The 14,109-nt window shown below is 36.8% G+C and overlaps 1 protein-coding gene across 1 annotated transcript; it reads left to right on the top strand.

Annotated features, from left to right (window-relative positions):
- The first annotated feature begins 9,963 nt into the window (after positions 1-9,963).
- LOC106385826 (cation/H(+) antiporter 16) lies at positions 9,964-13,957 on the top strand. The gene is made up of 3 exons (XM_013825724.3): positions 9,964-10,289; positions 11,426-12,430; positions 12,505-13,957. Exons 1-3 carry the CDS (start codon positions 10,086-10,088, stop codon positions 13,705-13,707), a joined length of 2,412 nt encoding a protein of 803 aa, XP_013681178.2. The 5' UTR covers positions 9,964-10,085; the 3' UTR covers positions 13,708-13,957.
- The last annotated feature ends 152 nt before the right edge of the window (positions 13,958-14,109 follow it).

The following is a 14,109-nucleotide window of genomic DNA, read 5'->3' as shown; positions in this document are numbered from 1 at the left end:
ATAAGAAACGGGTACCCGGAACCGACCCGAAACCGGTAGTACCCGATCCGAAACCCGAACCGAAATTTACTAAGTACCCATTGGGTATAGAATTCATTTATCCGAAAAACCCGGACCCGATCGGATCTTATCCAAACCCGAACCGAATATCCGAAGTCCCAGCCCTAAGTGTGCGTGTCACAGTCTGAGCATGTACTGGCATCATGTTAACTTTTGTTTTTCACTATTTAACCCCAAAAAGAAATATCCTTGTACCTACGGTCAAATTATTGTTGCTGCTTCTCCTTTGTGACAGTTACATGTTCTTGAACATTTAGACTTTCTCTAATCGTATGGGAATGCTTTTAACTTTCCATAGTCATCGAACAAAGGAGGTAAGAGTACAACCTAGATGGTAGAAATGGAAAGCGCATGTAAGAGTTTGAGTATATTACAAACTTTTTTTTTTTTTACTGAATTCTACCATGGAGATTAGATCCCTCTAAACATATGTATCACTTGTGGTGTTAGCAGATATTACTATGCCAAAACTACGGTGATAAACAAATCTGGTAGTCTATTTGTCTTGTATTATATGATATTAATAGTTTTACATGGTATTTTATACTTAAAGCACAGTTTTATACTAACAAGTAACAACATTGACTTTGACTTAGAAAGCCAGATTAATGAGACTCCATTTTCATCTAGGCCTGGACGTTCGGGTTTTCGAGTCGTATTCGGACCGGTTTCTTTCGGGTCCGGGTCTTTTTGGATCCTAAATATTCAGACCCAATAGGTACTTAGAAATTTTCGGTCCAGGTTCGGGTCGGTTCTTCTCGGATCCATGTCGGTTCGGATCTATAATTAAAATACCTATAAAATATCCATAATTTTTCGGGTCCATATCGGATCCGGATCGGGTTCGGGTATTTAGGATCTGAAAATGACATGATATATCTAATTCCATCAACTTTAGTTGAATATTTGTCATATATATTTAAAATTTTACAAAACAACTTAAATGAAACTATTAATAATTAAAATAAAACATTTTAAAACTCAAAATTTTACATTTTAAAGTTTATATTACTTAAAAATGTTAAAAAAATAATAACAAATGTTGTTAACAAAATATATTTCAACTAAATCATAAAATAATATATATAAAATAAAACACAAAAACATCATAGTTTTAGATATACATGTTTTTAAGTCGGGTACAAATCAGTTCTTTTCAGATTGGTTCTTTTCGGGTCCGGGTCTATTCGGATCCGTTCCGGTTCTTTCGGTAAAAAATATTTAGACCCAAAAGGTACTTGTAAATTTTTGGTCCAGTTCCGGGTTGGGTATTTTTGGATCGGTTCCGGTTCGGGTCTTCGGGTCCAGGTTAAAATACCCAAGCCTATTTCCATCATTGAACTTTTCTTATTTTTGTTGTAAGTGTTTTTGGACGGGGACCTTGCAACTAAATAAAGCCAATACGCCAATAATTCTTTTTAATGTTGTGAAACTAGAGAATAAAAACTATATATTCTTATTATTAATCTTAAACATAAGGAACCCTTTATATATAAAGAATTACACCGTCATAGAATAATGAAAAGACTAGAGAAAAGAAAATACAAATGTGGAAAGAGTACAAATCATAAACCAATAAGGAAAAGAAAACTAGGGTCTCTCTCTCTCTCTCTCTCTCTCTCTCTCTCTCTCTCTCTCTCTCTCTCTAGGGCGCCGGCTCTCTCACTAGTATGGGCTGGTTATGGACATGCATGCGACCATCTCGTGGACGCATCAATGATGACCATGAAATATCTAAACGTCCCACAAGATGGGTGTATTGTGGTCCACAGATGTATCCTTGTATTCTTTCCAGAAAGTTTATCGTTTCCTTAGTCACTTTAACTGGTGATGGCCTAACGATGAGTTTCCCTCGTGAACATGCTACACACGTTATGTGCTTAGGAACAACTCGTTTCTCTTTCAGTGTATGGCCATTAGTGTTCGAGATCAATTTACGCATCATGGTCGAACCATGATGGCCAAGCCGGTCGTGCCATAGAGTGAAATTTTCGATGGCTATTTTATTAAATGTGGCATTGGCCTCAATCATACTGACTTTGGTATGGTAAAGACCAGTAGAGAGTGCTGGTATAGATTCTAAAACTTTCTTATTGCCTTGGACGATTTCAATGATCTGAAGGAACTCTTTGTTTCCTTCGCCCTTAGTCTCAATATGAAAATCATTTATTCGAATGTCTTTAAAACTCAATAGGATTCTCTTTGAGCTGGGTGAATATAATGCATCTTATATTTCAAGATGCGTACCCATAGGCAACAAAATGTTAGCCTAGCTGTGGCCCTCTATGAGACTAGCTATACCCGCAATTGTGGAGATGTTGGCGTTTTTAAGGGTTCAGTTTATGAAATATCTTTTGTCTCTTAAGATAGTGTGGTTTGACCCACTGTCCACTACGAATACATCCTTATTTTCGTTCATTTCTAAAACAAGATTCATAGGATGATATTTTAGAGACTTCATAGAAAATCATTCATTTATTAAGTTTTAGTAAAACATGTTCAAAGAAACAAAAACATAGAAAAACACCAAAGCAAAGAACACAAAAAGTTTTAGAACACAAATGTCGAAATCAACTTCAATCTTTTAGACAATCTGAAGTTTCATAATCCATAGGATCGTCTTAGTCATGATTGAAATCATCTTCACCATCTTAATATGTCATGTGGGCTTCAGGATTCTTCCCTTTCAAACTCTCTTGATAGAGGTCAACTAGATGTTTGGGAGTCCTACATTTCTTAGCCCAATGATTGTCCATACCACATCTATGTCACACTGATTTTGTCGAGTGTTACGGTTTGAATGATGTCCCACGGCCTCGGCCATGACCTCGGCCAAACGAGTGCCCTAGGCCACGGTCTCGACCATGATCTCGACCATACTGATTTCCTCGTCCGCGGCCAAAAGAATTTCGACCACGGCCACGTCCATGCCATTTTCCACGACCACGGCCGTGTTGGCCCTTTCCTTGGACGTGGTAGCTTCTTTCTTGGCCTCTGTGGCCGTGTGTGCTTCAGGTGGTGGGGCTGATCCAGGAGGTCTCATTTCACTGTTTCTCATTAACAATTCATTGTTTTGCTCAACGAGCAATATACAAGAAATCAGATTAGCATAAGTCGTGAAGTTTTTCTCACGGTACTGTTGTTGTAACAACACATTGCTTGTGTGGAAGGTGGAAAATGTTTTCTCAAGCATATCCTTATTCGTTATATCCTCACCACACTGTTTCAATTTCGAAACAATCTTAAATAGGGCTGAGTTATACTCGTCCACGGACTTATAGTCCTGGATCCTGAGATTCTTCCAATCATACATAGCCTTTGGTAAGATCACCGTTCTCTGGTGATCATATCTTGCTTTCAATTATGTCCAAAGGTCTAATGGATTCTCAAAGATCAGATACTGATCTTTGAGACTCTCAGTTAGATGATGGCGAATGATCAAGATGGCTCTGTATCTATCTTTCTCACTAGCATTATTGTCATCGGTGATACACTCATCGAGTCCCTTGGATTTCAGGATGATCTTAGCATCAAGTGTCCATTGCAAGTAATTATCTCCAGAGAGATTTAGGGCAGCAAAATCCAAGTTGTTGATTTTCAACATCTGAAATCATATGTTTTATAATTTAGATCTTTAAAGATTTATAAAGTTCTTAGTGTTCTTATGATTATATAAGACAATCAGGTATGTAATGCGAATTGGTCACATGACCAAACGGATATGATGCATTCAGTTCATACGAGTATGATGCAAGATAAGCCGCACAACAAAGACAAGGTATAAACAATCTTATCAAACGGTTTCTAAATGATTTTAATGCAATCGGTTCATACATCTTAGCAATCGGTTTCTAAGTGATCAAGCAATCAAGCAATGCATCAAGGTGTTAATTACTATCAACTTAACGGATCATATTCAATGCGATTAGGGTTTTTAAACATATGAACAAAGCCGGTCAGGTTAAGTCTTAAACAGGATGAGAACAATTAACCTAGGCGACTTTTTTAATCTCAAAACATTCAACCGGTTCATCAATTCAACCAACCAAATTCAAGTATGAGTTTAGCAATCCTAGCAAACGATTTCTATGTGATCATATTCAATCAATCAAAACAATCAATTTCGATTTCAAAGATTAATTAGGGTTTGGATCGATTTTATGCATAACATGCATTATGCATGCATGCGGCTAGGGATTTAAAGTATTAGGGTTTCGATTTTGATCATTAGATCATTAAGTTTTCGATTCAAAACCATTAAGGTTTTGAATTAGGGTTTATGGTTTTATGTTTTCAATTCATATCAAGCAATCAAATTTTGATTTTGGGTTCAATGATTGATCATTAGGGTTTCGAGTTACCTTAACCTCAGATGTGTTGAATGGACCACCAATGAGAAGAGACGCGAGCTGGACGTTGCTGATCGGGAACGCAAACTAGCTGGAACGAGCTGAAACGTCGTCTGTGGATGAATATCACTTTGCTTTGTTTAAAATCGTTTACAAACTGAGACTATGTGGTGAAGTGGTAACAGACGAAGATTCACTGTTCAAGACATACTCCACATTCCATCCAGGAGATCTGTTGTCAGCACATATCTATATAGAAAGAGGTTTCACCACCTATAATGATCTGCTTTCATGCCTATTGATAATTGAGCAGAATAAGTTGCTAAAGAAAAGCAGTGAGATGAGATCTCCTGAAGCAAATAAGACTGAAGTAGATAAGGAGGAATCCAAGGTAGCCGTGTCCAAAGTAACGGATGGTGTGGCCGGCTTGTCTATTGACTAAGAAAATAAGATTTCGACATACTGATTTTGTGTTAAGTTTTTGATTTATGTTTTGCTTTGACCTTCTTGTCATTCACAAATTTTCTTATAATAATATAATTATTTTAAGTTCATTGCTATTATACCTTGCCTGATTTTGCTTGATAATGTGAATGATTTTATTGATAAAGAGTACAAATTTGCGGGTATAGTAGCCTAGTGAGGAATCTATGGCCAATACATTGCCTAAAGGGCATTATATACACCCAAGAATTCGTGACCCATTGAGTTATAATAAAATGGTTTCCAAATAGAAACAATGGGCAAAAAGGAAACAAAAAGTTTCTTCAGATTTAAGAAGAAAAATCGCGTAAGACCTTATAAGAAAGTGGTCAAGACTATACCTGCGTACTCTACTGATCTAGACTATACCAAAGATCAGTATGATAAGAGGCAAGAGCCATGGTAACCAGATTGGTATACCCCACGAAATTATACACTTTGTGGCACGACTGGATTAGCCATCCTAGTATAAACTTGATGCAAATATTGATATTGCAAAAGGCACACAGAGTTATCCCATAGGATCTCACGTTGTGTAACATGTACACAAGGGAAACTCATTAGGCTTTATTGTCCCAAGCATCACGAAATTATAGTATGTTCATGAGGGGGAGTGAGGATAAACCTGTGGTACATGACCATACTACAAATTCGTGTACCATGGCATATGACCATGCTATAAACGGCTTCGCTGGACCCTTTTATAAAACACATAATCCACATCCACCCTAAAGCTTGGGGACATCACGAGTTTTACATGTATATAAGGTTAATATGCTTCAGGCTATACAAGTGAGCATAGATATTCGCATCTCAGATTGAATACGGGTTATGAGCCAGACATATACCATCTTAAGGTACTTTGAATAAACCACCACAGACATATATGCCGTATAAGATGAAACCTCAGAAAAGGATTGGGAATATATGTTGGATATGAGTATGTCTTTCTCCCATGAGTTTTAAGAAATCTTGAACCAAATATGGGTGATCAGATTAAGGCTAGGTACACGGATTGCATGACTAATGAATCCGACTATCCAACATTAGAAGGAGAAAGTTATAAGCTGGTAAAGAGTAAAAGAACGATAAGAGAAATAGAATGGTATTAACCATCATTGTCATGGCAAGATCCTCGGACTAAAGAATGTGATTTAAGACGTCCAAAGAAAAAAAAATTATACAAAGCTAGCTAATCAGATGCCAGACACATTGACCCGAAAAGAAAAGAATGACTAAGTCATACCAGCTTAGCACAAACGAATTTGATGTCCTAGAAAGAGACATAGTCAAGTTGCTACAAAGTCTATACAAGATAGACCAATGAGTTCCATAAGATAAGAATCCTCAGAAAGAAAGGATAAAGGTGCATAGAAAGATAAAACAAATCCGAGGTCATTAGCGAAACCAGACCAGACATAGAGATAAGGCTGGCCAGCTGAACATCTAAGGTACCAAACCATATAGCTTGGGACGCCAAGCAGCTAGGTAATAAAGGTCCTGGATAATGAGATCTCAAATCGATTAGATCATGTCTGGAACACAATAGAACTATATAAGAGTGTCGACACATAGATGATATATTTGTATAAGGATGCACAAGAAAGTAGCACTTGAACATAAAGATATAAGCGAGGATCATGAACCCACGTAAGAGTACTCGTAAAGATTAAGATTAGATTGAAAAGGAACATGGGATTAAAGTATATAAAGAGATATGCGTATTGGCCATATAGATATATAGACGCCATATGATGATTAAGCCAGTGGATAAATGGGTCCTGTGAGGAAAAGAAAATCGTGAGATGAAGAACATGATCACGTGGTCTAAGGTGTTCATGTTCCTACTTACAGCATTAAAACATGGCTTGTTACACAAGGATACTCACAGAGACCAAAAACAGTTTATAAGGAGATATACTCAATTGTGGTGGATGCTACTACATATTTTCAAATTGATAAAGGTCTGGTCATAAGAAAGAAATTAGATTGACATATAATGATGTAGTAATCAGCATATGGATCACTGGATAAAGAACAACATTGTTTCTAAGCTGTTTATGGACTGAAACAAAGCAGCTGCATATAGTATGTAATACTTAGTAAAGGAGTTATATAAGAACAATCCAATTCAGTCCTTATATACTTATCAAAGAAATTTGAATTCCTTGTGTTTACTTTATACTAAACCAGCCTAAAGAGAGGTTAATTGGTTGATACAGATTATCTATTAAATCTCATAAAAAACTATAAACCATCGCTGCAACACTAGCCAAAAGAATTTATAGTTGAAGTTGATATATCAACATGGACCGACCAGATTGTAGTATGGCTAGTGGAAAAGAAAGACCAGCTATCATGTGGCAGTCCATAAGCACGTGTGGTCGAGGTCCATGACCTAATATATATTCCAGTGAGTGGTATGATCCACGGCAAGAAGGGTCATAGAACGCCATCAAGATATAAATATAGGACTGCAAATGTAAGTATAGACCATTATGTATATCAATAGACAAGGTAGAACCATAATGGCCAAAGAGATTGACCAGGGGTATGTCTGGTCAAGGTCTAATGTATATGACATTACCTAAAGCAAGAGAGATCGATAACCATGTATGAGGTCCATGAGTGTATTTGGCCGCAGAGCCATAGTTTGATGAGATTGTGAAACTCATTGCAGCAATGATCATTGATCATGATCTTAGACACTCATGAGACAATTTATGGACATGTATAGACGAGGTCTATGACTCAACATGGATCGATCAGATTAGAGTATGACTGATGATAATAAAGAAAGATCAACTATAATGGACAAGACATTGGTGCATATGGTTGATATACATTCGTGTGGAGAAGATGCACCAGAACATAGGTTTACGACCTGAAATTACAAATTCATGGTATCATGCTCAGTCTATATTGTCTATGAGTATGTTTAGTCGAGATCTGTCCGACCAAAGTATAGAGTGGTCGACAGCAAAGATTCACGTCTTGTCCATGCACACACGAGTTTCCAGAAGACATGAGAATTTCAAGCATTACGTTCAAGTTACAATTCAGCAAGAGCTATTTCAATATCAACATTCAGGAATGTTCAAATTAGGGGGAGTAGTGTGTGTGTTGTACTTTTTTTCCTTATCCATGGTTTTGTCCCACTGGATTTTCCTGGAAAGGTTTTAATGAGGCAACATGAAACACATTACGAACCCTGAATGGTTATAGCGTCCAAGGGGGAGTGTTATAAATCCTTACGTGGACGAGCCATAACCGGCCTGATCCAGTCCGACCAGAACCTGCCCATCCGGTTCGTACCACATGTCCAAAGGCAGCTGAAAGCTTTCCATTCTACTTGAGCGACTTTCCTTTTACTTATGTACTTAAGTTTTCTTTTTTCTAATTAGATTAGTAATATGTATCTTTACATTTTCGAGCCTCTATGAATGAATAATATATAGATTAAATCCTTTTCATCTTCCTTATTTTATAACATAAATAATGAACAAGAACTCGGTTTATCCAACTTAGATAGGTTGTCATTTTTGGCTTTGTTCAGGACGAGAATGCTTGTCTAGATTCATTAAACGGAAACTAAATTAATATCCTGAACATTAATTTACTTTTTTGTTACAAATTATATTTTATAAGTAATTGCTAGTAGATACTATCGGTTTTAACTTTTAACTTTTAACGGGACATTAATTGTCTAACCAAATGGCTAACATGAAGAACAAATAAGACCAATAAACGCAGGGGGTAAGATTATATATGTACACTCCCACATAAGACCAGTGCCGTCTAAATTTTTTCTACTGTTTAAAAAGATTTAATGAGATAATGATGTAGTTTTTAATATTAATAATTTCATCTCTATATTTTAATGTTTTCTTGTCGATTTTTGAGATTATATATATTAAATTTTAAAATATATCTAAATTTTATAGTTTTAGATTTTAATTTATATATTTATTAACGAAAATTGAAATCTTTTTATTTTTAAACTTGAATCTTGTTCGACCATCTATTTGTGGAACTATTTCAAATCCAATAGTAAAGCATTATTTTAATATAATATTTACATTTAAACTTCTTTAACCGAACTCTAAAAATTATTGCATTTTATTATAAAATTATAATATTTCATCAAATTTATATTCACGATGTTACAATAAGTTTTCATTATTATATATATACATATATAAATTAATAAGAAAATATCTAACTTAATAATATAAAAATAAATATTCAAGATACGCTAAAATGTTTTTATCATAAAAATAATTTTCAAAGATCATGATTAAAAATAATGTTTATTAAAAAGATAAAAACATTTGTATTTTTAAGATTAACTAATTTAAATTTATGATTTATTTTTGAGGGTGCGATTTTGAGAGAGTTAGGATTTATGATTTAAAATTTAAGATAATAATTTTAAAATTATTTAAAAACAAATTCCAGATTTCAAAATAGCATTTAAATCTTTTTAAAATAAATTCAAAATTTTTTGAATATTGAATAAAGGTTTTTTTAAATGTTGTTTTATTTCTTATTATTTATTAAAATATTTTTTGAAAAAAAAAGGGTTAAACCCGGGTCTATTAAAGACACAGACCTAACCCCGGGTGGGAGGTGCAACCCACGGATGGATCCTCTCCCGGGTATTCAAATGGGCCGTAAGCATGGGCCCATATCCGCGTGGCCACATGTGGAGCTAATAATTTCGCACTAGAGGAGAGTCGATCCTTGGTCTGGACCAACAGGGCAACTCATACTCTAGTGGAAACCACTAGACCACCGCGATGTGGTTTTATTTATTAAAATATTGATTTATATTTATAGACTAAGCGTATATAATTATCAATTTGCCTCTTTAATAAAATTTCTTTCTATTGTTTTCCTATCGTCTTTTTGGTAAAAGAGTTTTAGGTTCTTTTGAAAGATTTGTTTTCATATAAAAGTTAAAAATCCAGTTTTGGTTTCTATTTAATGTTGTAGTCGGAAAAACAATTAATATTAAAAATATATTAAAATAGTGTATATCCTTCGCATTAAAATTGTGGTATGCGTGGAGATACCGTAAAGACAACCCTGGGTAAGACATAACAGAAGATACTCTAGAGAATCTCAATCTCAATTATTTTGTCAACTACAAAGATACACACAGAGAGAGATAAAAATACTTTCAGACAGAAGATGGCTACTTTGGTCAACGGGACATCTCCGGAGACGGTGGAGATGATGAAGGCGACATCAAATGGAGTGTTCCAAGGAGAGAGTCCGCTAGACTTTGCTCTTCCTCTTGTCATTCTACAGATTTGTCTTGTCGTCGCCGTCACTCGCTCTTTGGCGTTCCTCCTCCGTCCCATGAGACAGCCACGCGTAGTCGCTGAGATCATCGTAAGTCCTCGATCAACCGCTTTAAATCTATTTTATAATTTTCGGTTTAGTGATCTGTACCGACGTTCTGGTTGTCTCTTTAGAGAGCTGATCATGGTTACATCCAATTTTTTTTGGTTTCGTTTGTACAGTTTTTGTTGTTGTTAGAGCTTGAATAAGAAATAGTGACAAACTGACAACTGACAAACCATCTACTGATAACCAGTATATACTAAACTGAAGTTGGTTTTGGTTTAAATCAAAAATTTTGTCATGTTCTTTCTAGGAAAATTGAGTTTTAATTCCAGTTTAGTTGTGTCGGATTCGGATTCAATTTTTTTTCGGATTAAGAAAAATCAGTATCATCCTAGTTATTCGTATTAAAACTTTGTTAGGACTTCAGATATAGATTTTTTGGTTAGTTTTTACGTTTGGAAAAATCAGTTATAAACAGAAACGGACCAAACCTTAGTAATAATAATAACTAGGCTTGGACGTTTTTACTCCAATCCAAACTCAAAGTAACTACTTCAACCCAACCCAAACCCAAAGTACCTACTTCAATCTAAACCAGAAAAACCAAAATCGGATCTGAACTGTTATACAAAAATATTCGAACGAAAATTATGAGTTTAATACTTTGGAGTTTGGTTATAATCCGAACGAACTGAAATCCAAATTAGGATCCGAAAATAGTTAAATATGTTAATGTTTTTACTTTTTATATATATTAAGATGATTTAAATATTTAAAAGTATTTAAAATATTTTTAGAGTTTGTTTTATTTGTTATTTTAAATACTTTTTAATTAATAGATAATTTGACTAATTTTAATTAGATTTGCGAATGATTTCTATATTTTAATTTTTTTTGGGTTAAAGTTTGTGGTTTAAAAAATATATTGGTCTACTATTTCAAACATTGGTTACAATCTGATTCAAACCAAATCTGAAATAAACCAAACCGACCAATAATTAGTAAAATTTGAACGAGACTTGTGAGTCTCACCGGAAATTCGAATGAACCGAACCGAAATCTACTGCTGCCGCGAACGCCCAATAGTAACTATCATAAGTTCTCAAATAAATTATCTAAATCGGTTCAGAAACATTTGATAATGTCCGGTTCAACCGTAACAACATAAATTAATTCCCCAGGGTGGGATTCTTCTCGGCCCGTCGGCTCTCGGCAGAGTCACGGCGTACAAGAACTCATTGTTTCCGGCGAAAAGTCTGACGGTGCTCGACACACTTGCAAACCTCGGCCTCCTTCTCTTCCTCTTCCTCGTAGGCCTCGAGATCGACCTGAAATCTCTCCGACGCACCGGCAAAAAAGCGATTTCCATCGCCGCCGGCGGAATGCTCCTCCCTTTCGCGATGGGCGTCGTCACCTCCTTCGCCTTCCCGGAATTTTCTTCCACTTCCGGTGACAATAACAGAGTTCCGTTCATCATTTTCATGGGAGTAGCACTCTCGCTCACAGCTTTCGGAGTCTTGGCTCGAATCCTCGCTGAGCTCAAGCTTCTCACCACCGATCTCGGCCGTATTTCAATCTCCTCCGCCGCCATCAACGACGTCTTCGCTTGGATTCTCCTCGCTCTCGCCATATCTCTCTCCGGCGACAGGAGTTCCTTACTTGTTCCTCTCTGGGTTCTGTTAAGTGGAACCGCGTTTGTGATCGCTTGTTTTACAATCGCGCCGCAAATTTTCAAACTAATCTCTCGGCGCTGCCCCGAAGGCGAGCCGATAGCCGAGAAGTACGTCTGCCTCGCGCTTTGCGCGGTTCTGATCGCAGGTTTCGCAACAGACGCGATTGGAATCCACGGGATTTTCGGCGCGTTTGTAATCGGTTGTTTGTTTCCTAAGGGGCATTTCGCAGACGCGATTGTGGAGAAGATTGAAGATCTCGTCATGGGCCTTCTTCTGCCGTTGTACTTCGTTATGAGCGGTTTGGAAACGGACATAACTACCATTCACGGTGTGAAATCGTGGGGACGACTCGCGCTGGTGATCGTTACGGCTTGTTTCGGGAAGATCGTTGGGACAGTGAGTGCTGCCTTGTTAAGCAAGGTAGGGCTTCGTGATTCGCTTGTTCTTGGTGTCTTGATGAACACGAGAGGTTTGGTCGAGCTTATTGTTCTCAACATTGGCAAAGACAGAAAGGTCTTTTCTCTAATCCTAAATCATTATATTAAACTAAACAATAATTTAATTATGATATACTTTATGTAACGCAGGTTTTGAGCGATCAGACATTTGCAATTATGGTTCTCATGGCGATCTTCACGACATTCATCACAACGCCACTACTCATGGCCCTTTACAAACCAAGTGAGACAACGAAAACGCAGGATAGCGATAGCTACAAGAACTGCAATCGCAGACGCAAGATTGAGAGTGAGAAAGAAGAAGAGCAAACGCAGCAGCTTAAGGTTTTGATATGTCTTCAAAGCGGTAAAGATATTAATCCGATGGTGAAACTAATCGAAGCTTCTCACGGAAGAAACCAAAATAAAGAGACCTTTTGCGTTTACGTTATGCATTTAACCCAACTCTCGAAGAGACCTTCTTCGATTCGAATGGTTCAGAAGGCGAGAAGAAACGGTCTGCCTTTTTGGAACAAGAAAAGAGATAACGTTTTGGTCGCGTTCGAAGCGTCTTGTAACGTAAGAAACGTTTCAGTGCGTTCCGTGACCGCGATTTCACCTTTGGTAACAGTTCATGAGGATATATGTAGCTCTGCGGATAGCAAACACGCAGCGTTTGTGATTCTGCCGTTTCACAGACAGTGGAGTTCTCTTGAGCAAGAATTTGAAACGGTGAGATCAGAGTTTCAGGGGATTAACAAAAGAGTTCTTGAAAATTCTCCGTGTTCTGTAGGAATCTTGGTCGACCGTGGCGGTCTCAGTGACAATGATTCCGAGGTAGCTTCAAGGAGCTTCTCGCTTTCCGTCAATGTTCTGTTCTTTGGTGGGGGCGATGATCGTGAAGCCTTGGCTTACGGGTTACGAATGGCGGAGCATCCTGGGATTAAGTTGACCATTGTGGCTATCTCCGGTTCAGACATCTCTAAATCTTATATACTTGAAGCGCAAGAAACACCTCCCTTTCTGTTAGACGAGCGATTCCTTGTCGCAATCAGGAACAAGGCAGCCATTTCGACAAGATTTGAAGAGAGGATAGTGAATTCGACATATGAAGCGGTTAAGATTATCCAGGAGTTTTGCGAGTGTGATATTTTATTAGTCGGAAAATCCTCGGAAAGGCCCTTTGTTTCGAAGCTACCGGTTATGATGAAGATGGATTATCCGGAACTTGGACCGGTTGGAAACTTGATCCTCATATCAACTTCGGTTTCAGTATTGGTGGTTCAGCAGTACACCACGAGAAATCCTTCCGTTGTGGGTTCAGTCTCTGTTGCGGTGGTGGAGACGCCATGAAATGAAAAGAAAAAACTGAAAAGATGGGTAACACAAATCTTGTGCATCAACATGATGTATTAAATGATGTTCCTTTAGTCCTTTTCATGAGCTTGTATAGGTTTTGTAAGATTATATATATGTTTAAAAATTAGTGATACTTTTTACCAAAAATAATAATATTAGTGATACAATTAGATGGATAGATTTACTCATGTTGTTAAAGATTGTCATGATAGTGGCTTTGCAGGAATTTGTTTTTGGTCTACCATCTTTGGCATTTCTTTCGCTTGCACGTTCATTGTAAAGCTAGATTTACTTTCAGTAGTACAAGTTAGTAAAAATAAACTCTCGGTAGTAAAACCCAAAATTGTATTACACAAAAGTTTTTCATCAAACGAACAAGACATGACATAATAGAGA

Source organism: Brassica napus, chromosome C9, assembly GCF_020379485.1.
Source record: "Brassica napus cultivar Da-Ae chromosome C9, Da-Ae, whole genome shotgun sequence".
Lineage (NCBI taxonomy): Eukaryota > Viridiplantae > Streptophyta > Magnoliopsida > Brassicales > Brassicaceae > Brassica > Brassica napus.
This window is presented reverse-complemented; position numbering and strand designations above follow the sequence as displayed.

Bases quoted from the DNA above. Each gene is read 5' to 3' on its own strand.
- LOC106385826 (XM_013825724.3), top strand. From the start codon at position 10,086: ATGGCTACTTTGGTCAACGGGACATCTCCGGAGACGGTGGAGATGATG. The intron at 10,290-11,425 runs GTAAGTCCTCGA...TTAATTCCCCAG, and splicing joins GCGTAGTCGCTGAGATCATC to GGTGGGATTCTTCTCGGCCC. The intron at 12,431-12,504 runs GTCTTTTCTCTA...TATGTAACGCAG, and splicing joins ACATTGGCAAAGACAGAAAG to GTTTTGAGCGATCAGACATT.